Source organism: Netta rufina, assembly GCF_964035555.1.
Source record: "Netta rufina genome assembly, chromosome: 5".
Lineage (NCBI taxonomy): Eukaryota > Metazoa > Chordata > Aves > Anseriformes > Anatidae > Netta > Netta rufina.
Genome location: NC_140128.1, coordinates 17676856 through 17701221, shown reverse-complemented (window position 1 = coordinate 17701221; position 24366 = coordinate 17676856). Strand labels below are relative to the sequence as shown.

General features: G+C 40.8%; 1 protein-coding gene across 2 annotated transcripts in view; it reads left to right on the top strand.

Moving 5' to 3' along the window:
• The window catches only part of ANO1 (anoctamin 1), a 77746-nt gene that overhangs the window by 19243 nt on the left and 34137 nt on the right, over positions 1-24366 (top strand). For both annotated transcript variants that reach the window (XM_084288410.1, XM_084288409.1), the window contains exons 2-6: positions 14934-15112; positions 18239-18565; positions 20560-20658; positions 21747-21898; positions 23224-23278. In XM_084288410.1, coding sequence (XP_084144536.1) covers positions 15005-15112; positions 18239-18565; positions 20560-20658; positions 21747-21898; positions 23224-23278 — 741 coding nt within the window. In that variant the 5' untranslated portion in view covers positions 14934-15004. The remainder of the gene's footprint in view (positions 1-14933; positions 15113-18238; positions 18566-20559; positions 20659-21746; positions 21899-23223; positions 23279-24366) is intronic.

Here is a 24366-nt window from a genome sequence, read left to right as displayed (position 1 = left end):
TCCCATTCATAAATTTCTCAAGTACCATTATAAAAATAGTTTGATTTTTTTTTTTTTTTTTGCCTCCATTGCTCTGACTTGAACCTCATGCATGTTTGTGATTCAGAACATCATCTCTGGACCATCTTTGAGTGTTTTAAACATTACTGTAGCCATACGTGTACTTTATTTGTTCTTCATTTCTCTTTGGCTGCCTGACCATCTGGGGGGGAGGGGGAAGGAAATGAGGGTGATGCATGGAATCCATCTAGATAGTTTTCTAGCTTAAAATATACAACTTCTTTCATCATCTTCTGCAAAGACAAGCTTCTCCCTCCATCACTGCCACTCAGTCATTTTTGCATCCATTTAAATTTGAATTTGTGTTTCTGGAATAGGGGTGATGAGAGCTGCAAGCAGTATACAAAAGGAACACTGCTGTTGCTCTTTCATCTTTAACAGAAATATTTCGTTCAATACAGTGCAAATTGTCATTTGCCTTTTTTTCTGAGCTGTGCCTCACAGAAGGATTAGTTGTGCTGTGATTTACTAACTTATAAGGAAGGAGTCCCAAAGTATCTGCAGTGATAGACAGAGCTTCCATGGGATACCCCTGGAGAAGATTAGGAACAGCCTGTGATTGAGCAGAATCCACATACCACTGTCCTGAGAGCCCTGATGGATTTGTAAAGGAATTAGTCACAGGAAAGATATTTTTGTGGGTGTTCACTGAAACTAAGTCCTGTTGCTTTTGGGTGCTGGGTGACCAGGCAGTGGATGTGCAGTTTGATCACAAAGTGTTAGCCGTGGGTTGTTTTGACAGTGTTTGTATACATGCTATTCTATTCTGAGAGCACTCCTGTGACCACCAGATGTTCTCAACATTGTCTCCCAAGAACAATACAGAGGTGGCTGTGGGAGCAGAGGAGTATTGTGTCGGCAGTCTTACACCATCATGAGGAGTCTCAAGCCATCCAGCAACCTGAAGTTGCTCTTGTGGTAAAACCAATCCCTGCTTGGTTTACAAAGACAAATAGGTTTGGAAGGTTGTCTCCTGGTAGGTGAGAAAGGAGCTGATGTAGCAGGTGAGATTTTCTAGAGACTGAGTAAGAAAAATCTGATTTGGGTTTTGGAGGTGAACATCATAAGGCCGCAGTATAAAGACTCGGAGGATTCACAGCTAATAAACCTCACTTGTTTCAGTAGGGGGAATCACACATCCGTGTTGTGAACAGTAAGTTCTGTTTCTGAGAGGAGGTGTTCCTTATAGGAGGTTAGGCAAGAGATCAGATTTAGAAAAATGAAGAACTGCTTGATCATGTATAGCTTATCTCATAAGTGGTTGTATTTCATGCACTCTGAAAAGTTTAAGAAATGCAGTGTCCCAATGGACCTGGGTGCTACCAGTGTGCCTAGTTTGGACCCATTCAGTTCCTGATGAAGCAACAGGGCTCTGCTCTGAAGGGCAGAGTTTTAAGAGGTCATTGCTAGATGGAAATTTTTATTTGCTGAATTGAATCAATATTTTGCAATTTGTAAATTTTACAACTGTTCGATGTGGCTGGATTAATGACATACAAATGGGTATCTGCATGAGAACATCTCCTTCCCTCTCTCTCTCTCCCCTCCCACTCTCCCCCCCCCCCCCCCGCCCCATTTTCCTAAGGCATACCTTCACTTTGGTTGTGCTGCTGTGAAGCATTTCCATATTTAAACAGTACTCCAGATTGTTTATTGAAGTGGGTAAGCGATATACCATCCAAACTTCTGGGAATTACACCACAGATTTCCAAAATAAACAGGCATAAGGAGAGAAGCCAAACGGGATACAAGTACTAAAAATCCTCAAGATTAGCAAGATATGCCCCTATCTGTCAAACAAGCAAGTAATTGTTTTGGTATGAAAAACAGCATTTCAGATACAGATTTTTCTATTGTTGGCTGATACTGGTGTTTGGCTTAAATCTTGTTTAAAATATCACAGGATCAGCTTCTAAGAGCCTAAGGCCTGATTAGCAAGTTTAGAGATTATCTTAGGAAGCACTTGATATTTTCTTGTCCAAGGAGATCCTGATAGGGTGCTGTAAGACTTTCTGAATAGACTGGAGTAGGTGCTATGCATCATTTACGCGATGAACATCATGTTCTGCAGTGACAGCATTAGTATGTAGATACATTTGTATGTGAGAGCTAGCACTCCACAGCTTTGGGTCTGGTCAAGTCATTCCTAAATGTAATCTTGTTCCAATTTTCATTAGAATTAGAGCATCTAGCTTTCTATGTAACACAGTTTTGTTGTGGATTTTAAGCCTCTACTATTGCCTCTACTAATCAGGAAGACTTTGTGTTCTCTGAAGTTTCCTTGAATCATCTTGTTGGACAGCATTGTCTGGAGTTGCCTTGTAGTGGCATTTACTGTCCTTCCTGTCTGCGGTCACTAGGGCATCACAGGCAAGAACCAGCCCTGCAGGTAGGCAAGGAATAATGAATATAAATTGTTGATCTGAGTTATAAATACTTCCTGGAAGAATGCAATTAGAGATGAATGATATCAGGAAATAAGTCTTAATTTCATGTAAACAGAAGTCAGCCTCATGTCAAAATTAGGTCAAGAAAATAGACTCTAAAACCTTACACGTGCTGTAATGCTGAAATTTTTCTTCAGGTAAGTATGTGTAGCTATTGATAGAGGTGCAGGCACTGTCCACTGTTTCAGAGCACTGATGTCCTAGATATACATGTATATTGGTGGTAGGCAAAGCTCTTAAATTCCTTCTTCCTCTGTAGACTGCTGCTCAAGGAGTTTCTTGGAAGGATGTTATTCCTCAGGAAGATATGACTTAGCTTTCTCTAACCGAGCCCCCTCTGGTTTCTACCATGTATGGTCTTTTAGAGGCTACAAAGACAGGGAAATCAGCAGCACACACATTTTGTCCCACACATTGCTGCTGCTTTTTGATTGCTCCTGCATTGGCAGGAAAAGAATTTCCATCACTTGGAGGGTTGTCTTATTTTTCATGGTCTTGGGGGCCAAATGGGCCCATATTCTGGTGTAAAATCTGTATGACTTCTGAGGGCATCTAGTGTGCCTTGGTCTTGAGCTGGGATGAAGAGTGACTGTGAAAATAACAGTTTGTGCTTAACCACTTGGATTTTTTTTTCAACTGCTACAACTGGTTTAAATGTTTTAAATATCATATGACTCCCAAATTAATGCTTTGTGCAATAGCTGATCCAGCATTATGACACCTGTTCCACTGTAACCACTGTTGCTCTATGCCATCACTTCACAGAATATTAGCCACTAGTAATAAAAAATAGCAACAGTTATGGGTTCCAGAAATCCAAGAGGTTAGTGAAGCAAACAGTTGAAGGACACTACTAGCGAGCTATCTCCATTAGATTTGAAATCAGTTAGAATTGCATCATGTTCATTTATATTTACTTAGTTGCCCTCTATTCCTTTAAATACCAGTATTTACATAATTAGTGTGGTCAGGGAGAGGAACTTTTTTTTCCTCTTAATCAACAACAAATGCATTTTGGGTTTAAAAGCAGTTACTTCCCAGTCACTTCTACAGAGAATTAATAATTTCATTTAAAAAAATAAAAATTGAATATTCATAAGACTTGAAACCTACCTGGCAAAAATGCATCATGCTTTTTGTAAACTGGTTGAACTTATCAAACAATTTATAGTATGTGTTATTAAAGAGTGATAAAGTTTACAAATAGCAATTTAGAATATATTTTTTTAAAAGTTCACAGAATATTAGGTATGCTAAAGGATAGTTTCCAAATAAAATATTGTTCCAAATATTTTGGTAAAACAAAAACACTTTTTTATAAGGAATATTGTTTTTAAATGTTTCAATGCCTGAAGATAAGCAATATATTAAACTTTAATTATGTTTTATTCCATTGTTTAGTTTTTTTCACTGATCTGATAAACATTTACCAGATAAATGAGCAGAACATTTTCCTTTTCTTAAAAAAAAAAAAAAAAAAAAAAAAAGGCAAGTGAATTGCTTTTCTGTAAACCAAAACAGAAAAACACAATAAAATTGCCTTACGCTTATAAACTTAATCACACATCAGAGGAAAAGAGATTCCTCTTTTAAATTCTATAATGAAACCTTGGCCTTCTACAAATAATAAAGTTACAACATTGCTAATGTCTTTGTCAGGAAATATGAAAACAAATAATGTTTTCTCTCTTTCTCTATATCTGCCTTTATGCCAAATGCCGGCTCTTGGCAGGAGCTGCCATTTCATTTCTTACCCAGAGTAACTTCAGACAGACCATCATGGGCTATGGGGGTGTGATACGGTTTGTCTGCCTTGTGGTTATGTTTCACTAATGTCTCTTCTCTGAAGGCTTGTGGTGGTTCAAATACTTTTTGATCATTAATTTTGTTAGCTAGTCCTTGTTCTTTAACAAGGAGCAGTACATTTTATGTGCACAGTAAACATTGTTTGAATGCCTTGTGTCAGAGATGCAGAAATTAAATTTTATCATTTGTTGATGGAGCCTTACATTGTACCGTCCAGGAGAGACTCATACCGTTCCCTTTCTGAACCATAATAGGACTGCTAAAATTTGGGAATCAACTGAATATTTGTTTACAAAAGAGAGGTACTGTTTGAAATTGTATCAGTTCCAGTTTCTGTTTGGGTGGGTCTAACCTTTATGGTGTTCAGAGCTGTTTCCTAAAGAAAAGACAGTTTGTACACAGTTCTGAAGACACAGGGTATGTCACGGGAAGACTGATGACTACCTGCTGGTTGTTGGTTGTTGACCCAGCTGTTGGTCTCTTTCTTTGCATAATTTCTCAAAGAACAATGAATAAGATAGAAACAGATCTCTCTTTTGCTATTTATCTCTCACTTCTTGAGATAAAGTACTGGACTACAGTTGCCCTTCATTAGTTCTGGTTTCATTACTGCATATTGTATAGTGTGTGGCATTCAAACGGTTCTTTTTTTGGAGTGTGTCTTTTTGCTTCTGCCAAGATGTCCTTGTTTATACACAGGTCGAACATAGTCTTTCAAAATATCTTAGGTTATGATATGAATTCATAGGGTTTTGTGTCTTTTTTTTTTTTTTTTTTTTTTTTTTCCTGGGGTGGGGGGGGAGGAGGGAGCGTTATGTGCCCATACAGTGGCCATGGAAAAGACTGCCTTCAAGCAGAAATATGCTTCTTCAAGGCACATATCTTTGATATGGATTCTCATCTCCCTTTGGAAAAGTACTGCTGCAGAACAAACAAATAAGAGTAAGCTGGGAATTAAACCTAAGATTTGGGATATTTTGGCCTAGCTGATTTGACCATCTGCAGCACTCACAGTTTCCTCCACACTCTTCTGACTCTGTTTCTTACCATTTTATAGTCAAAATGAATTTACTGGCAGTTTCCTCTTCTTCATTCTTCTGTAGCAAATGTAGATTGACTGGTGTCCCTTTAGGTTAGACTTTAATCAGTCTGTCTCCTGTTACAAAATCTACAGTGCGGTGTTTTACACTTAGATGAGGTATTGACTGCTTGTTTGATATAGACATGTAACAGATAGCAAAGACTGTCAAAAGCTTGTTAAGGGTGAAAAGGTTGTCAAAAGCTTGGTGAGTCTAGGCTTGGTGCTTCTGTCATTACCAGCTTCCCTGCTGATGGCCAAACTGCGAGGAATGTGTGTCTCTGCTCAAACATTTCAAGTGTGCCTTTCATCTGGGGGTCTCAACATGCCTTACCAAGGGCCCTGGCCCAATTCTTGCTTTTGCCGGCACCCAAGAGAAGCTGGCTTCACTCACGGGTTAGTTCTGTGCTCCAAGAATTTTGCAACCCAAGATGGGACCACCGGAAGTCCTAAACAGAAGTATCTTGCATTCCTGTAGCATGTCTGCATCCTCAAGCACTGGGCAAGCTAGCTGACTGGCGTGTGGCATCTTCCTGGGATATCACCTTCTTTGTGGCAGCCACATCTCTGCTCTTTCTTAAAAGCATGAAAGAGACTACTTGGTTGCATAGTCACTTCTTAGGTCTTGTGTCTCCGGCACGCCTAGGCTTGGTGGATTAAGACGGAGGAATACACAGAATGGCATTCTCTCAGATAGGCAAGAGTTAATAGAGCTTTTTCCCCCTCACTCATTCATGCTTACCTGCTCAGTGAGAGATAAACTATTTCAATTGCCAGTGAAATTTTGCAGTGTGTTATTGCACAGAAGTTCTTCTCTGCATCCTAGTTAAAACTGCAGCACTTTGAAGAATACTTGCGAAAAGCTGAGTAGCATAGCTTCAGGCTTTGCCCATCTCAGGATTTTAGTTTGATTTCCTGTGGAAAGACACCTCAAATAGCACAGAACTGAAGGCTGCAGTGGACCTCGGTTAAAAATCGCTTACTACCATCTCACTATCAAATCAGCTCCACCTGTTTTGGCACACCCAAATAACATACATTAAGTGGAGCTCTGCCATGCAAAACCTGACCCCACCCAGGCTGACTCAGATGGAGAGTATTGGCTCTTTCACTGCAAATGTAGGAGAGCTCCAGTTACTGAATGTAGTGACTGTAGTCAAAAACATCTTTATTGGACTAGCCAAAACCTTCCATAACATTTAGACTCATGATGAGGTCCAAGGAACTGTAGCATTTCAAGAAGTGTCCTGGATATTTCTGAATATCATAAAAGTTTGTGTCCTATAAGCCTGCTGACATGAGTCTAAGGCCTAAGTCTATGTTATCTGAACACCCTTGTGACTTTGATGAATAGAAATTTAAACGTAAGTGCCAATATTTCAAGATTAGAAAATAGAAACACTTTGGGTCATGAGCAGGTTTACCAGTCGGTATAGGCTATGACCTCGGTCCCAGACTGTCATGTATATCTCATATTTTAACAGTAAAACTTTGGATCCTCATTTTTGTATATTCAGTGTAATGAGCTATTTGTAATAGTCTGGTAAAGGAAAATATGTTTAATACTTTAAATGTATTTAGATATCTTTAAAAGTGACAAGAGTTTAGATATACATTGTCCTAATGCTCACCAACGCTCTTCTCACAGTATCTTCTCTAGTAATTGTTTCCTTTCATTATACTGCTCCCTTTAATAACACTTGCTTTCTGTTGGAACATACAAACAAAAATGATTAGCATCATAACCTTTCAAAACGTGCCTACTGGGATCCATAGGATAAAGATGCAGTCTTCCTTCCCTATTGCACCTGCCCATTCCCATGAGATGCATAACAACACAACATCGCAAAGTGCATTCAAGGAAGTCAGCAGTAGGTGCATTGGAAGGCAGCTGTAACTTGTGTAAGAATGGTACAGCCTTCAGTTCCAGGGCATCTCAGTGAATCACACTGGTGCTTCTGTTCTCATTAAAACTAGTTGAAATGCAAAAAAATGTTGCAAGGATTATTCTGTACATGTATGAAAGTAACTGGGAGAAGAATTTTGCTTATTTTGTCTACTTTTCTGTAAAGTGCTATCAAATTACAGAAGTATGTAAATAATTTATAAAACTGTAATTACGAAGAACAGTCTGTAGTGGACTTGAAAGTGGTCTCAAATGCTACTTTTATTGGAATAACAAAAGTAGCAAAACTAAAATATTTTTCCAGCGTCTGGTGGTAGAAGAGTAAGTGTGCTTGAATTTTCCTATTTTAGAAATATATCTGAGAAGAGATGTATTTAATAAATAGTGCAATAACTGTTGGTAATTGGAAGAAAAAAAGTGCACTTTGTCTTAGGCAGGGGATGTGGGGAGGAGGCTTTGCATGTTGTTTTTTTTGTTTGTTTGTTTTTATGAAACGTGGGATTTTCCAGGGTCGACATAAATTGGTAGGATGAATTTCATTACTTGTGATAGAATTGATATTCACTGGTCTTTTATGTGCTGTTGAAAATTCCATTTCACCCCCAAATGTTCATTTTTACTATCATTACATATTTTAAGTAATGTGCTCTTTGTTTTCAGATTTCACAAGGGCAATGTCAGGTCAGAAGTGTACAAACCTAGGCCTGCATATTACAAAGAGGGTAAATTAATCTTTAAAAGCAAAAATAGAAGGGCAGAAATAGAAATGATGCCATAGTTGTCTGTCCTTCTAGCCACCTCTTAACATGTTGCTGATAATAGATCAATAACTTTAAAGCTGTGGACAGCCTTCCAGGAAAGCTCCAGCCCCACTCTGGAGACCCACTGTTGATACGTCTGTACTGAGAAACATACCTAAGCTGCTGTTTCAAATAATCCTGCCAGGATCTGAATTTTCTCCACCCATGCGACAGGGGTTGGTTTTCAGACTCCCAAATACTGGATATAAACAAAGTCTTTAAATGAGCTCCACAGTTCAGTGTAATTGGAAGTGCTAATGAAGTTGTCAGCTTCATATGTATGAAGATTGTTCTGCTTTAGATATATTTCTATTCTGCAAAGGAAACTCTTCTTGCAACCCTGTTTTACTTATTTTTTTTTTATTTTCTAAATGAATTGGATCATACCCTCTTCTCTGTTTGCTTCATTAAAGTAATGCTCTGTACAGACCCAGGCCACAGCCAAGTTTTAAAATAAATGCAGAAGCAAGGAGATGGGCAAGTTCCAGGGTGTCCTATTTAGCAGGCTGCCACAGAAGATGAAAGGGAGAGCGAGTCACGTCTCTGTGGTCAGGTCGAGAAGATGTCGACATCACCAAAAGCATTCATCTCATCCAAGGATAGGTCAGTTGCCTTTTACAGCAGCCCTTTGCCTGTTGAAGGTATTGGTGCAGCCTCCTGCACCTACAGAAGTGGTCCAGCCAGAGGCAGTGGCTGGTTGCCAGTGGCTGGAGATGCAAGGGAAGGTTTAAATCAGAGGGTCCCAGATGTGGATCTAATCAGTTCTCAACTCCCAGCCTTTGAACAGAACAAAAGTTCAGGACATGTATGAGTGCTCCTTGGAGAGCACAGTGGTTCCTGACCGGGACATTGGTCTCCAGCCAGCGCCTCGTAAACAGGTGTCAGCCTCCCAAAAAAGAACTGCCCCTGTGCCAGCAGCGGGTATCCTCGCTGGCATGCTTGCAGCAGGATTTAGTGGGTCAGGAGGGGTGACCCATAGGTCAGAAATGAGACACACGGGTGGGATGGCATGTTTGAGGCTTCCTTGACATTTGCTTTGCCTTATTTTTTGCGAGGATGAAGCAGAGATTTCAGGCTCCAAATCTGGCAGCCAAAGCCTTTTAATGAATCAGGAGGGGGAAGGAAGGAGGAAGGGAGAATAATATGCGAGTCAGTTGTGGGATTTTTTTTTTCCCTCCTTCCTAGCCCAAGTATTAACCTGTAGCTTTGAATTTGGAGGATACAGGAAGTAAAGAAACGGGTAAGACTTTGCTAAAGGAGGATTCTGCTGCTAGGGGGCAATATATATTAAGCAAAAACATGCTGAAGAGTTTTCACTTTGTATCTGTTGAAGTTTAAAAAAAATTATTCAAAAACTAAAAAAAAAATCCCTGACAGTTTGTTACGTTAGTATTTCTTCTGCAGAAAAAGCATAGCATAAACAAAATATGCAACCTATATATGTGTAGATGTGTGTGTTGTATTTTGTTTTAACATGCGTGTGTGTCTTCCTTAATGTGTTTTCTCCCCATCACAGTAGGATCACTGTCAATGTCAGGGCATATGCACAGCATTCTTCCATCATAATTCATATGAAAGTAATGTCTTCAGTTTAAGGAATCTAAAAATAATGTGCTGGTGTTTCAGAACTCCTGTTGTGGCTCCTTTAAAATGACTAGTTCAAGGAACCTATCCTGAATAATTTTTTAATTTTCCTTCCTAATTCTGTCACTGTTTATATAAGGCAAAAAGATAACAATCTGGACATTAGAAAGTCTTAAATCACATGGTCTTACAACTGTCCTGCTTCTTCCTTGTTGAGAACAACTGGGACAGCTAGCTTAGATGTCTTTTATGACTTTTTTGTTCTAGCCACTTTATTAAACATACTCCCTAAAAAAAGAAAACAAGGATATGAGAAGCCAGTTTCAGCTACATTATGAGTTTCAGGCTGAGTAGTGAAATAGTTGCCTGGTTGTTTATATATGCTTATGCTTGTTTTAGAACAAGGGCAGGATGTTTCTATAAAACTACATTGTGTTAATGCAATTTTCCATTTATTTTAATGAAAAAAAATTTTTTTTTTTTTTTTTTCCCAGAGAATATTTAGTAGTTGTAAGAGAGGATATTGAGAAGGTAGTCGATCAAGGCTGCAGCTAGTAGTGAAAAAAAATCATCTATTTCTAGAGTGAATTATCAGCTCTTGTTCACTTAGTCACTAAAGTCCAATGAAGAAGCATTGTCTAGATATCTGTAGCTTGCAGCATAATGTGCCACATTTCTGTGGTAGAAAATTTGTTGTTAATTAGTGTTAATTTTTGCAAAACTTGAGAGGAGTTTGCTCATCGATGTTCTGCAGCTGAAGTTTGCACAAAGAAGCAGATGTTTGTGATTATTTTTTAGAAATCAAGTCTTGTTTCCAGTGTTCAGAGTGAAAGACTTATTGGAGATTCAAGGGAAGAATTAGGTGGACCAAAGATGCAGGACATGCACAAGTCCACTGTCTTTTCTGATCGTGTTCACCAGCTTCTGTCCTCCTGCTTTCATCTCTGTGCTCCATACAAGTTTATCTACTTCAGCTGGATGTAGTGCTTGCTTACATTGTACTGGAAACAGCACAGAGCCCATTGTGTCCATTCTTCTGAACCACGTGTGAAAAATACGGTCAGCAGCAACAAATACAGGAATTGCCCTTCAGTGCCTGTGGTAAGGAAAGGAGAAGTTCTATACATGTACACATGCACCGTTGACCAAATACTTTCTCAAACTTGGTTCAGGGATAGATTGAAATTGGTATCAAGTCTTATCAAAATGGCTTTTCAACATTCTGCTCCCGTACAGCATGTGTGTGTTTGGAGACAGGCAAGGAATACTTTAAAATATTTCATTATATAGTGTATACTTGGCAGGGTTTTCTGAGATTCATACCAAACATTAAGAAATGACAAAGCAATGCATAATAAAGTGTAGGAGAAGCACTGAGTGGGTCTGATTTTATAATATTAGGGACTCCTGCTGTCTTGAAATCCATGGGTTTCTGAACAATGTCAACTGTGGAAAGGGGAGGGTAAATGTCTGACTGGTTATATGGCTATGCTGAAATATGTCAAATGTTTCTTCAGGTCTTTGCTGTAGAATTTTCTGGTTATTAAATAGAAAAGAGTGGGTTAGTCAATGCTAGAAGGCTGCAAAGCTAACAATTTTCACAGTACTCCTCCTATTTCAGCTCCCAACAAATAGATTAAGATGTGACTGTAGCTGTATTACGATGTTAATATGCTTTGTGCTCTTCATATCATGTCTACTATATTGCTCTAACTAATTATGAACATAAATTTATTTTTAGATTAAATTATTGTCCTTGTGTAATATGATCAATGCAAAATAGAGATTTATAAGTCTTTAAAATATTCTGTTCCATACCAAAAGAGGTTTTGTATTCTGCAACAGAATGCTTTGACCTCTGCCAAATCAGCATATGTGAAATAGTTATAATCCCTGTGCGTTTGTAATTACCAAAGTGGTTTGGATGGCTTTACTTAGCATTAAATCCTGACATCATCTTTAAGTGCACAAATCAAACTTCTTGTAATTAAGATGGTATCAATAAAGTTCTCACATTTTGCATCGTTTTTCAGTAGTCATAATAAAACAAAATTTTATGATTCATTGCCTATCTTAAGCACTTGTTCTTTCAGATATTGCCAGGCTACTGATGTGTAAACAGAAATGTAAATATATGCTTGCGGATGGGTGATTGTTTGGACTTGCACAATAGTACTGAATCACTAGAGCAGGTCTCCTTGCTCTGTACTGTATACTTAACAAATGCAGTTGAGAAGTGCAAGAGAGCACAGGCTGCCCATTTGGGCTCATTGAAGCTTGTGGTTTTCCATTCTAAACATTTTTCATCCTAACTGTGATTTCTAAACTAGCACTTTTCAGTTCACAGACCTATTATAAGGTAGGAAAAATGTTCAGATTCGTGAGTCAGTAATTGGTGCTTCTCTTCTAATGTTCGTTGCAGTCCACTTGAGTACCTGGGTTTTATTTTGTACTCGTGAGAGGAGGAGGAAGGAAAGAGGAGTTTTATAGCACTTGAGGTATTTTTTTCCTAGGTATTTTTCAGGCGTACTTCCAAATATAAGCATAGGTTGTTATGTGTGAGAAGTTCCAAAAGTTGCTGTATTATTATATGAGTATTTTACAGCTATGGAACAAAGGCACGAATGCATAGGATGCTGTGGCTGATGAAGTATGTGTAAGTTCTTAAGTGTTCAGGGAGTCAGTGTGTGTATGCGTGTATATGTTGGGAAAAACAGGGCATAGATGCGTAGGGAATTGTTACAAACGTGCTGGTTGCTCCCTAAAATATATAGCTTTCTGGATGCATTTCTGTATTACTCCATAAAAAAGGTTATTTAACTATTATAAATTGTTGTTCAAATGATTTGCTGAGTTTGAACATCCTGCTGCAAGATCACAAGGAGGGTTTCAGAATTAAAATTCCATGCCTGGTCCAGGAGTTATTTGCTCTATTTATGAAGTTACACAGACTTCAGAAGTGTGTGGCAGACATCAGATTTGTGTGCTGCAGTTTCTAGGAATGCCTCAGCCCTCCAAGGGAAACTGTGGAGCTTGTAGAAAGTCACTTAAGTCACTTGGGCAGCAGATTTCCCAATAAAAGGGGCTGAAATGAAGATCCACAAACTCGTGGGACTTGCAAATTCCAGAGAAATGGGTCTGACAGTGCCAGATAAGCATGACTTTCTTACCAAGAACACTTTCCTTGAAATGATAAGCCCAAAAAGCACCACACCTTCCTCCTCTGCTGCCGCAGGTGCTGTCCATACTAAGCCCTGCATATCACTAAGAAGCACCTGGGCTGCAGATTGATGCAATGCCCAACCCCACAGTGTTAAAGTTGGTCAGGTCACTCAAGGCCCTGTGCGGTCAAGCTGTGACTGTCTCCAGGGGTGGATAGAGATTTGCAGCTTTGCTGGGCACCTTTCCCATCATATTGTTGCCCTTATTGTTAAAAAATTAATGATTTTTTTTTAATGTCCTGTCACAATGTCCCTTGTTGCAACTTGTGCACCTGTGCGAAGAATCTGGTCCTGCTATGCCTGTAACTGCTCAGTGGGTAGCTGAGGGCAGGAGTGGGGCCCCAACCCTTACCTTCTCTTCTTTGCACTGTGTAAGTGCCTCTCCTCATATATTGAGGGCTTGACACCCCTGACCACCTTGGTGGCCTTCTACTGGACTTGCTCAAGCTTGTCAATGTCCTTCTTGTGCTGGGAAGCCAAAACTGGGCACAGCACTCAAGCTGTGGTCTGACAGGTACCAAACAGGAAAATCACTTCCCTGGACTTGCTGGCTTTGCTGTCCTACTAGTGCAGTCCAGTCTGCAGTTATCCCTCTCCACTGTAGGCCTGATGACTCACTTTGTACTCAACTGCCAGGTCTGCAGAGCCACCTTTCATCCACTCAGCTCCTTGCATGGGACTGGTCTGTCCAAGCGCAGGGCTTCCCAGTTGACTTTGTTGAGCTTCATGAGGCTGCTCTCAGCCCATTTCTCCAGCCTGTTGAGACCCTGCTAAGTGGCAGCCCTACATTCCAGCTTACCAACCCTTCTCCTCAGTTCTATGTCATCTGCAAGCTTGCTGGGGCCTGAGATCTTCCCTGCCTGTCCTTGTTATGTCATCCCTGAAGCTCCACCAAAACCAGATGGGTGGTTTGGTGAAGAGGAGTAGCGTTCCTCTTAGGCTAAGAAATAGCTGGTTAAAATGTGATGTCTGTCTTCAGCTCTCCCTAAACTTAGTGGAAGCTCTAGGTATGAGGGGAATAGTTTTTCTAATAGGCTAAATCTGTGTAAGGCCCAGGGGCACTGTGTGTAATTTGTTCAGTTCCTGCAGATCCCTGTTCCAGAGATTGAGCACTGGGCTAGCTACAGCGAGACTGTTGCAGTCTAGCTGCTAGCTTGTGCTCCTCCGCATGTTTTTGTTTTTTTGAGGGGGAAAGTTAATTTAGTATCCACTCAAGGCTAAATTCTAAAATTCCTGCTTTATCTCCACTCCTCAGACAAGCAAATTCTGCTCCCAAACAGTTTGAAAAAATGCATAGTGCTGCAGTATTCCAGTTCAGCATCAAAATGAGTCAAATCTTAGAAAACTCAGCCTTTTGTTGCATGCAGAAATTCACACATGCAAGCAATGGTTTGTATTTCATTAATTATCTGGTTGCTTAGTTTGTACTTAAATTTTTATGTGAGATTCTTTAGCCCGTCTATATAGTTAAATACTAAACAGGAACAGTAAGAGTCTCTGGCAGGGCAAGAGGGAAGAAACCTGATATTCAGAAGACCCTTAAGACTCCTTAAATAGGAAAGGTTCAGCACATCCTATGCAGTACATAGGTACTTAAGGGGAAGCATGCTTACTTTTTCAGCATAAACAAGTGAAATTGCGTATTGAACAAGAACATGCATACTGTAAAAGGAGGAAAACACCATGCTCCCTTATTCACTAGCTGATTCTCAGACTACTCTTCTTTTTCCCCCTTTTTCACTCTCTTGCCAAGAGAGAAAATCAAAGCTTTGCGAGGCAAAGAGGCTGCATGGTAACCTAATCATGGGACAGCACTGTGGCATAGGTGTAGGGGGAGCACTCCTGCTGAGGAGGAGGAGGTAGGGCTCAGGGCTGTGGGCTCGCTGAGACTGAGGCAAGGGGTGGGAGCCCCGCATGGAGGCTCATTGGCAGACAAGGGCAGGAACAGGATACGTTTCAGCTTGGGTAGCTCTGGGAGGAGCAAGTGTTGGGATTAAAGAGTCTTGATGAAGTTGTTCCTTTTCCTTGCAGACGGAGACAGTGAGTTTCATGGGGTGGATTTTCTGCCAGACGACCTCAGCGAGGCTCCAGACGAGACAGGAATGAGGGTGAACAAGAAATACTCCTGCCTACCTGCTGAGGAGAAGGGGATTCACATCATCAACATCCGAGCTATTGAGGATATAGGATATGACCAGCACGAAAGCACAGTGAGTAGAGGACTTGCCAAAAGTGTAACAGCTGGCATGCTGCTCTTTACTCTTTACCTTATTTCCAAGTGTTTCCTTTCCCTGGAGGCTCTGCAGGTTTCTCCCTCTCCTTTCTGAGGTTTTGAGGAGGATTACTGTCAGCCACAGCACATGCTGATTTGGTGGGATTTGTACTTTGGTGTGTGGGCTGAAGAAGGGAAGCAAGGGATCCTTTTTTTAACCTGTAGCCTAAAAAGGGGTTGGTTATTCTCAGAGTAAGTAATCTGGCACTAAGGCTGTGGTAACCTTTAAATCTCTTTGCCTGTATTGAGCAGAACAAAAAAGTGCCTAAAACTGCGTTGAAAAGCTATTGTTAGTAGCAGTAACCCTAAACAAATAGTCTGTAGCACACAACAGAGGTTTTTCCACTGGACGGGTTTCTAGTGTCCTTAATTGTGCCTTAGTTAAATTCTTTATATCTTTATCAGCAGTTTTAAAGGAAGTTAGTAACATGAATACATAATAGGATTAGGAGTTGGCTATGTCATAAATGCACAAAAATAGGTTTATTCAGGTGAAGAAATTGAGGTGGAGTGAGCTATACAACAGATCTTGCTGGAGAAAGGTGCACCATAAAAAGCAATGCTTGATTCATTGTGCTTGTGCTTAATTAGGGTTTAGTGTGGTAGAATAATTGTGTCAAGGCACACATACCCCTTCTGCTGGTTTAAAACTGAGATGCCCTTTCTGCACCTCACTTGGAACCAGAGGCACATGGCCCATGCATGGTCTTGGCCAATGCATCTCTCTCCTTCAGTGCAGCAGCACTGCAAGAAAGGATGTGGCCTCCTGAGTGCTTTTCAGCACATCCTTACAAGACTCTATTTATTTCTTTAAATGAGGACCGACAGGCTCCTTTGGATTCCTTTGGGTGCATCCCTTTTGTAGTGTGAGGTAACTATTCTTTTCATTAGTAAATGTATTGAGGCATTCGTATCCACAGCGCAGCAGGCTCACCCATACTACTAGCGAATCCCCAGGAGGGTCAGCTTTTCAACAACAAAGTTTGAAGAAATGGGAAGCAGCTCATTCAGATTCTGCACCGTGGCCTGATCCCTTCCTGGTGGTGGTGGCACAAAGAAACTAGTGAAATCGGCATTTTCAGTGCCACTTTCCTCAGCCTCCACCAGAAGGGCACTCCAGGGCACAAGGAGCATTGGGCAGGGTGTGCTGAGCAGTCTGTATTGCCCTGAGCAGCCAGAAACACCCAGCGCACTCACTGTCACCTTCAGGAGCCATCTCCAGTCCTGCCTCTCTCCTGTATTTATTCCTCCCCAGACAGGCGGACAGATTGCTGCTGGCTGTCCCCAAAAAAGTCAGGCCAGTGAGGGTAGGAAGTGCTTGAGGTCTGAGTCTTTTCCTCATTTTATCTTCCTGCATTTACCTGGACATCTATGGGCTCAGCCCAATTTTTCAGTAAGTGATGTTTAGTTAATTGATACAATCAAGAAATCTTTAAAAAGTAATACAATTAGTTATCTTGAAAGAAAACCCAGTGATCCTGTATCTTGTTTACAGCAACGATATTTTGAAGAGACTATCCTGAAAACATAGTTAGTTTATATTTCTTACTATTCTGTTCCTATAGAAGATTGCATCCCTGAGTTGCTGGCCACAAACACTCAGCTTGCTTTAAAAAAAATAATCTGGATTAATGCGTGCATGCCATTAATCATGAAGCAATCAGAAAGCAATAGTGATTAGTGATCTGTACTGCAGTTATGTTTAAGAACTAAACAGCAGTGTCTTGATGTGGCACAAACACAGGCAGCTTTTCCACACAGCTAGGGTCGAGCAGCAGAGTAACACTGATCAGCCCTTCACAGCTCAGTCCCTCCAATGAGTATGTGGGATCTGCCAAGTAAGTGGCTGTTTGTATGAAGTTTCAGGTGTGTTGGCTGTGATGAGTTCACAGGCTACTCTTTTTGTCTGTGGCTTAGAAGTTGGGCTTGAAGATAATTGGTTGCCTTGAAGATAATTGGTTGCAGATCTGTTACATTCCCAGTTTTCTTTATGAAATAAGCAAAAGGAGTGCACATCCCAAGCAGATTTTGACCAGTATGATTTGTAACTGAGAGCTGATTGCTGTCATTTGGAGCAGGAGTCCTTTCCCTGCATGAGGGTTAATGCTCTCCTGTAAAGTTAGGAGCTTGAAAATGTCCCTGGTCCTTGGAAAGCCACTCCTGAGATTAGTGTTTTTTGTAAAAATACATGGCAATTGTGTTTTCGCTTTTTAAATGATCCAAGGGTAGAATTATGCATGAGCATTATGCTGTTGCAAGCAGAAATTAATAATTGTTAGTACTTTGGTATGTTTCTACAGTTGTCTGGTGCAAATTTCAGAAAAATACCTGAACATGGGGTTGTGTTTTGAGACTTAGATTTCTGGCGTCCCGCACCACTGCAGAGCAAATTTGCACAGTATTAATTCAGAGCAGGAATAAAGCCTTTGCCATCCGTGGACTGCAAAGTTGCATGGGTTTTATAAGCGGGGAGAAAGGTGATGAACTTGGTCACAACGAACTCGCTTCCCTGGCTGCAGTCCACGTGCATTGTTGGCTGTGCTTGGCGACCAGCTGGCTCCCTTCAGTCTGTATCTGGGATGATCTCTTTCTCAGATGATACAAACTCACAGAGATAGATAAGAGAAGTGAGAAGTGTTTGCACATGATATTAACCTGTTTGTCAGAACCGAAACACAGATGTCCTGGGTGGAAAAGGACAGATGATCTTAGTGGCAATTAACCCTCAACGGAGACAACCAAATCCACCCAGTAGCTAAATTATGAACTAGCATGCTGGGAATTAGATTAAATCCCAGTCATTTTATCTATTTATTTCTGGCCAATGAAATCCCAGCTGGCTATCAGGAAAATTGCAAGTGTTAACTTGCAAAATTGTTTTGTGTAAGTAGCATGTGGGGGCTCCTTCTATGGGCTTGCTGTTTGAAGTTAAGTCCTTGCGTGCTGTGGGCAGCTAGGAGGGGTGCTTGATATGAAGATGTGGTCTGCTTGGTGCCCATGTCAGCTCTCTGATGATTATTCCTCTCCTCTCCTTCTCTCCACACCCCCCTTTCCCTACTTCTAGCTGTTGAACTCCCTATCCAAAAATCCAGATGCTGACTGCAAATACGGACTTTACTTCAGAGATGGCAAGAGAAAGGTGGATTACATCCTAGTTTATCACTACAAGAAGTCCTCATCTGGGAGGGCACTCGCCAGGAGAACTCACCACAATGACACAAGTGCACGAAGCACCAAGCAGGACCACCCGCTTCCTGGGAAGAGCGTGCAGCTGGAGATGGGGGAGAGCGAACCCCCTGCAGATTCCCATGAAGACGACAAGAGATTTCGGAGGGAGGAATATGAGGGAAACCTTGTGGAGGCTGGCCTGGAACTGGAACATGATGAAGATGTAAGGAGCTGCGTCAGATGTGTAAAGATAAGGAGTATGACTGGTGGTCGAGTCCAGGGAGGTGCTGAGCTTGCCTTGGGCAGCACTCGCTGTGGCGTGTGCTTTATTGCCACATAGCTTATGGATGTGTTATCATAGCTAGAGGCAAGGCTTAGGTGTCTGTAAACACTAATCAGTGGTTGGTGGGTTGACAATATGCCATGGGTTGGATCCTCTGGTAATTCTGGTTTTGATGAGAAATATCTGATGCAGACAGTGAAATTTTTACACCTTCAGCCTTCAGGAGAATCACATTTGTGCGGGGAGTTCTGGTAAATGCTCTGGTTCTAGCACATGGCTCCATGTTACAGTCTTGCTCTTTCCATTCTCAGCTGTGAACAGTACAGCTCGTAATGCCTTTCACCTGTACTCTGAAAACAGCATATTCTATTAAAAGACCATTAGACTACATAAAAAAATCATGTTTTTGAAGCACTGCCAGTGTGTGATTAGTAGAAATAGCCACAGCCATATTAATTTCAAAGAAAGCTATTACAATTAACTGATCCAACCAATAAGCCTGAAATTCCTGTGAGGGAGGGTGAACGTTCATGTTGGTTTTATTCACAGGATGTAAAAACTGAGGTTAAGCAGTTAGACCTGTGGTCAGAGTGTTAAATACATAAAGAAACCACATGCAATTCACAAATTCTAGGGAAGGGTGATGGCACAGCATGACAAATCTTCCTTTTCTCCATCCTCAGGTGAAAAAACAGATTGCTTTCTGTCAGGTTGTTGTAGTGAACTGGAAACCTGCCTGTGCCAAGTCCTAGATACTGAAAATCCTAAGCGGGCTGGGAGGTCCCCTCCCATGACATGTAATATGATTTCAAACGAAGCAGAAGGCTTGGCATTCAAGCCAGGGCACCACGAAGAAGGAGAGCATGTATCTCTTGGTACAAGGTATCAGATCAGAAACATATAGAGATGAAAGGGAAGGGGATTTACAGCAGCTTCCATATCCAGCACATCAGAGAAGGGGAAAACCTGCAGTCACCAGAGCTTGACGAATGCCTGGGAGTTGTGTAGGTGGCCTTACTAACTGCAAAAAGAACAAGGGTTTTGTTCACAGATGATGTTTATTATATCACTTAAATGCTCTTCTGTGAAATAAATTCAAGGATGGTTTGGAAGCGATGCCTAATTAGAAGGCTGGCAGTTAGTTATGCCCTCTGAGTAATTAATGGATTTCTAGAAGGCAGGTAGGGAATATAGCTGTGTGAAAACCAGCTGTTAAAACTGCCTGAATGTGCAAAGCAGCAGCATTAGAAAGATTCATTAATGTTTCTTTCTCTTCTCCCCTGCTGGTTTGACATCATTTGTCCAGGGTCTTGGAGGTGGTTTCTTTGGTGGGGCTGGCAGGCACCTGTGGATGCAGGGGTGGGCAGGAGCAAACCGCAGCTGGGGTAACTGCTGGGATCCACATGTACTACTAGTGTCATCCCTGATATTTCTGTTGGTGGTGGTGGTCAATTTTTCCAACCAAGTTTCCTAATTAAAATGGTTGGTGTTTTAACATAGATGTTGATGTCTGCATCTGCAGCCTCTACTCTCTTTTCATGCTGAAGCTGTGACCCTTACATTACAACGCACTCAAGAAATTGTAGAATTTGGCTGGGTGCCTGTGAATCAAATTTAACTGGCTTAGTCTGTATTTGTGTCATAGTCATTAGCTTTTATTTCCCAAACAGTTTTTATCTTCTTATCTGTTTAACCTAGTGGTGATTGTTCTAGAAGACAATAGCATTTCTGAGTCACGTTTTATATCGGCTCCGCACAGAGAGGTGCCCAGTGATTGTCCTGTTGTTAGAAACTGGTCGTCTCAAACAAATGAGGTTTACAGTGTTGGCTGTAATGGACTGTTCCTTAAATGTGGATGAAACACAAGGGGAAAAGTATTTAATTTCCTCTCACTGGTAACCTTTTCTCTTGCTTTCTTTTTTTTTTTTTTAAAGACAAAAATCCATGGGGTTGGATTTGTAAAAATACATGCACCATGGAATGTATTGTGTCGAGAGGCAGAGTTTCTTAAGCTCAAGATGCCCACAAAGAAGGTAAGCCACATTTTTCTTTTTCCTTTCCCCCAAGAAGGCATGGTTTAAACACATTCTCATCTTTGTGCACCTTATAAATGTAGACTTCTCTTCCCACAAGCATTTTTAAAGTAGTTTAATCTGCACAGCCGGGCAAAGAGGCTGGTATTCCCCTTGTATTTAACAGGAAAAGCAAGAGAGTCATGAACTTTCTTGCTTAGGACAACAGAAAGAATAAATGGAAGGAGGAATGGAAATCACAAATTCCTTTCTCCTGCCTTTATCCGTGTACGATGTGAGTGATCTCATAGAGTCTCATCATCTCAGTGTGTTTTAAAAGAGGTTGCAATTGATAATGAAACTTACTTGGAGTTTTCTTTCTCACCTGAATGGATGGGCTGCTAAAAAGTGAATGTAATACTCTGTGTGCAGCAGTCTCGCTGGGTTTAGGTGACTACTTACACATCATCAGTCATGTTTGCAGGAGTTGGGACTACTCTACCACAAAATAAATTACCTCTCAGAATAATTGAAATATCATTAGAGATATCATGGTGTATTTTCATTATGAGCTAAGTTCTAAATCATCCATGATAGATAGCTACCTGGTCAGTGCGCATAGCTTAGAGGTAGATTAATATTTAAACATACTAAGTGCATGTCGCAGACTGCAGCGGAAAGTCTGTAATGGAACAAGAGACAGTCTCAAAGCTCAGCATCACTTAGTACAAAACTAAAACTACACGTTTGGTTTGGATTTTTTATTAATCCCCATTATTGCCTCACTTACCACCAGTTTTAATCAGAAGCATAATCAAATCAAAAGAGAACTGCAATGGACTTAGTGACTTCACTGTTGTGGAAGCAAAGTATCTTGAATATTCTTCATTTATAAAGAAGGTGGGAAGTCTTGGAAGCTGCAAGACTCTTCTTGCCTTGCTTTGACTTTTCCATCTATCTATGTGTTCTTAGATGTTTTCAAGAAGGTAAGCTGTGTTCCTCGATAGTTTAGGCAGATGTAATTATCTAATTCATTTTTTACGGTTCAGTCTCTCTGTGGATAACCAGAAAGCGATGACATTTTATTGTCTTTCTGTTTGCCCCCGCAGATGTATCAGATCAATCAGACCCATGGGCTTCTGAAAAAGATCAACTCTGTAATCCAGAAGATAACAGAGCCCATCCAGCCCAAAGTGGCCGAACACAAGCCGCAGACAGTGAAGCGCCTCTCTTACCCCTTCTCCAGGGAGAAGCAGCACTTGTAAGTGACCATGTGGTGCCAGCAGCCATGCCAAGAGGTTTGGGTTTTTCTGATAGCATCTGGAAAAGTGAAAAGAAAACAAATGCCAATGCTTTGTTAGTGGTTACTGTAAAAACATTTCCATTTCCATCTTGCAGTAAATTTACTTCTTTTTTTTTTTTTTTCTGTGTGCAATCCCTGTGCATTTTAACTCTTGTTAAGATATATGTTACATATCTATATAAGCATATACTTAAACTTTTAGACTGCCAAACAAAACTTAGTGTGGTTTACAGTAGTCTTTTTCCGTTTAAAATAAAATGCTCAGTAAAATTTCTGGACAGAGATATGGGTTGATAACAGTAAGGGTAACTCCATTCATCTGGTATGGGCAGCTCACTCATGTACTGCAAACCAGGTCTTGACTTGTAAATGGTATGAAGCCAGTGGCAGCTCTGCCTTCGGTTTTAGATTGGTAAGAACAGCTGTAGACGTGGGTGGAGGAAAAAATCGCAAGGTGGGGCCCAGCTTAAGTTTTGGCTGCCCTGGATTGCTTTGCTGCTGCTCTTCCTTGGCCAGCATCCCGGAGGAGAAGCTTTGAAGACCATGTTTATGTGTGTGCCAGCTGGAACAAATACCAGTCCTAGAGCAGGATTTCTTCACTCTAGATATGTATATTTTTGTGTTTAATAAAGAGATGCAGAACACTAATGGAGTTCTGTATTAGATTCACATACCTGATGGTGGGGCTAGTCAATGTATGTGACATTTGATGTCACAGATCAGACTTGCAGGAACTGTATTTATACAGGTATTGCATGTGGGATGTTCCTACAGAAAAGGAGCCTCATGGCTCAGAGAAAGACCAAAAGATGGTACTTAGCTTGTGTTTGAAAGTGCCTTACACTGCTTGCAATGGTGTTTTTTTTTCAGTGAGGCCATCTGGGTATTTGCTGAATAAGGGAGCACAGAGTGCTCTTAGGGCTTTGCAGGTTCAGCCCAAATGTAAATTATTAGGAGAAACCCTAGACCAGTAGTGGGCAGGAATTCAACTTTGATGAGCATCAACAGCCTTTTTTTTTTTTTTTTGTGTGTGTGTGTGTGTGTGTGTGTGTGTAAAAACCTATAAATATATAAAATGAGTGAAACATATAACAGCCTCTCTAAAATGTGAGAGTTATGTTTGACTTTATTTTAATGAGGTTTCTACAAGCTATTCTTTAATGTTAGCTATGAGAGATCCCCAGGAGAAAATATAATATTGAAGGGGTCAGCAAGAACAGGAAATTACTGGCTTTTTTTTTTTTTTTTTTAAACTAATGGGCTTCCTTCTAATCTTTTAACAGATTTGATTTGTCTGACAGAGATTCCTTCTTTGACAGCAAAACAAGAAGTACTATAGTAAGTACTGTATGTAAATAATTTATGGTGGATAGTGCCTCGGTCCTTGTGTTAAGAGCCCCTTTGCCAGCTTTGGGGCAAAGCCTACTGCAAGTCTGTCTGTCTGTACCAAATGCCAGGGAACGCCTGTGACATCAATTATTTAACCAATAAATTAAGCATTTCCAGCTTTAGCTTGTACAATGAATAGCATTTGATGCTAACAGGTTGCTACCTTTAGACAGTAATTTGGATCTTCTTTTTGGTTCAAGGTGAATGCAGGACATGGTTTCCTAGCAGCCATATAACCAGAAAGGAACAGATTTAGACTCTGCCACTGGCTAGCCACCTGGACCTCTGTGTCTAATTTCCCTTTCCCTAACCATACATTTTTGTGCTGTAACTATACAAGTTTCTGCAGATCCCTTATGGAAATGAAGCTTAATGCAGGAATAAGATAGTGCAAGCTACATCCGAGTATTTCCTTGTGACTCATAGAACATAAAATAGAAAGGGGAGAAGGTGCAGTCTCCTCTATAGCCACTGAAGGGGAATTTAAATGGAAAGCCCACACGGTATCCAGGGCAGTCAGAAGGACCGTGCCATGCAGCATTTGCTGCAGCACTTCTTCAAAGTACAGTGCAGACTCCTTGCCCCCTTTCAGGGCTGCTAATCAGCCCACTGGAATGTGACCATAAGCATGCTTTTATCTTGTATTTAACGTTAGCCTTTTGGATGCCAAGTGGTTTTGAAAAGAGCTTATATCACGTTATAGCTGCCCTTTATTGCTGCGGTGATAAGGGGCGTAAGATATCTGACTTTCCCTTCCTGCCATGAAATTCCAGTGTGCAGCCCCCTGGGATGCAGTGCCCCTGCAGCCTGGTGTGCAGAGATTTATCTGAGCACAGGTTGTGAGGGCTTGGGGAGTCTGACCAAGGCAGGCAGATGCAGCATCGCAGAAATGGAAAGGAAAATATGATAATCAAATTTTATTTGCAAAAAAACATTTCATTTGAGATTGGGGAGAAAAATACATAGTTTTTGTTTTCAGACTTTCTTGGTATGTTTACACATAGAGTTAAAAAACCCTTGTAGGTTCAGGTAAGAAA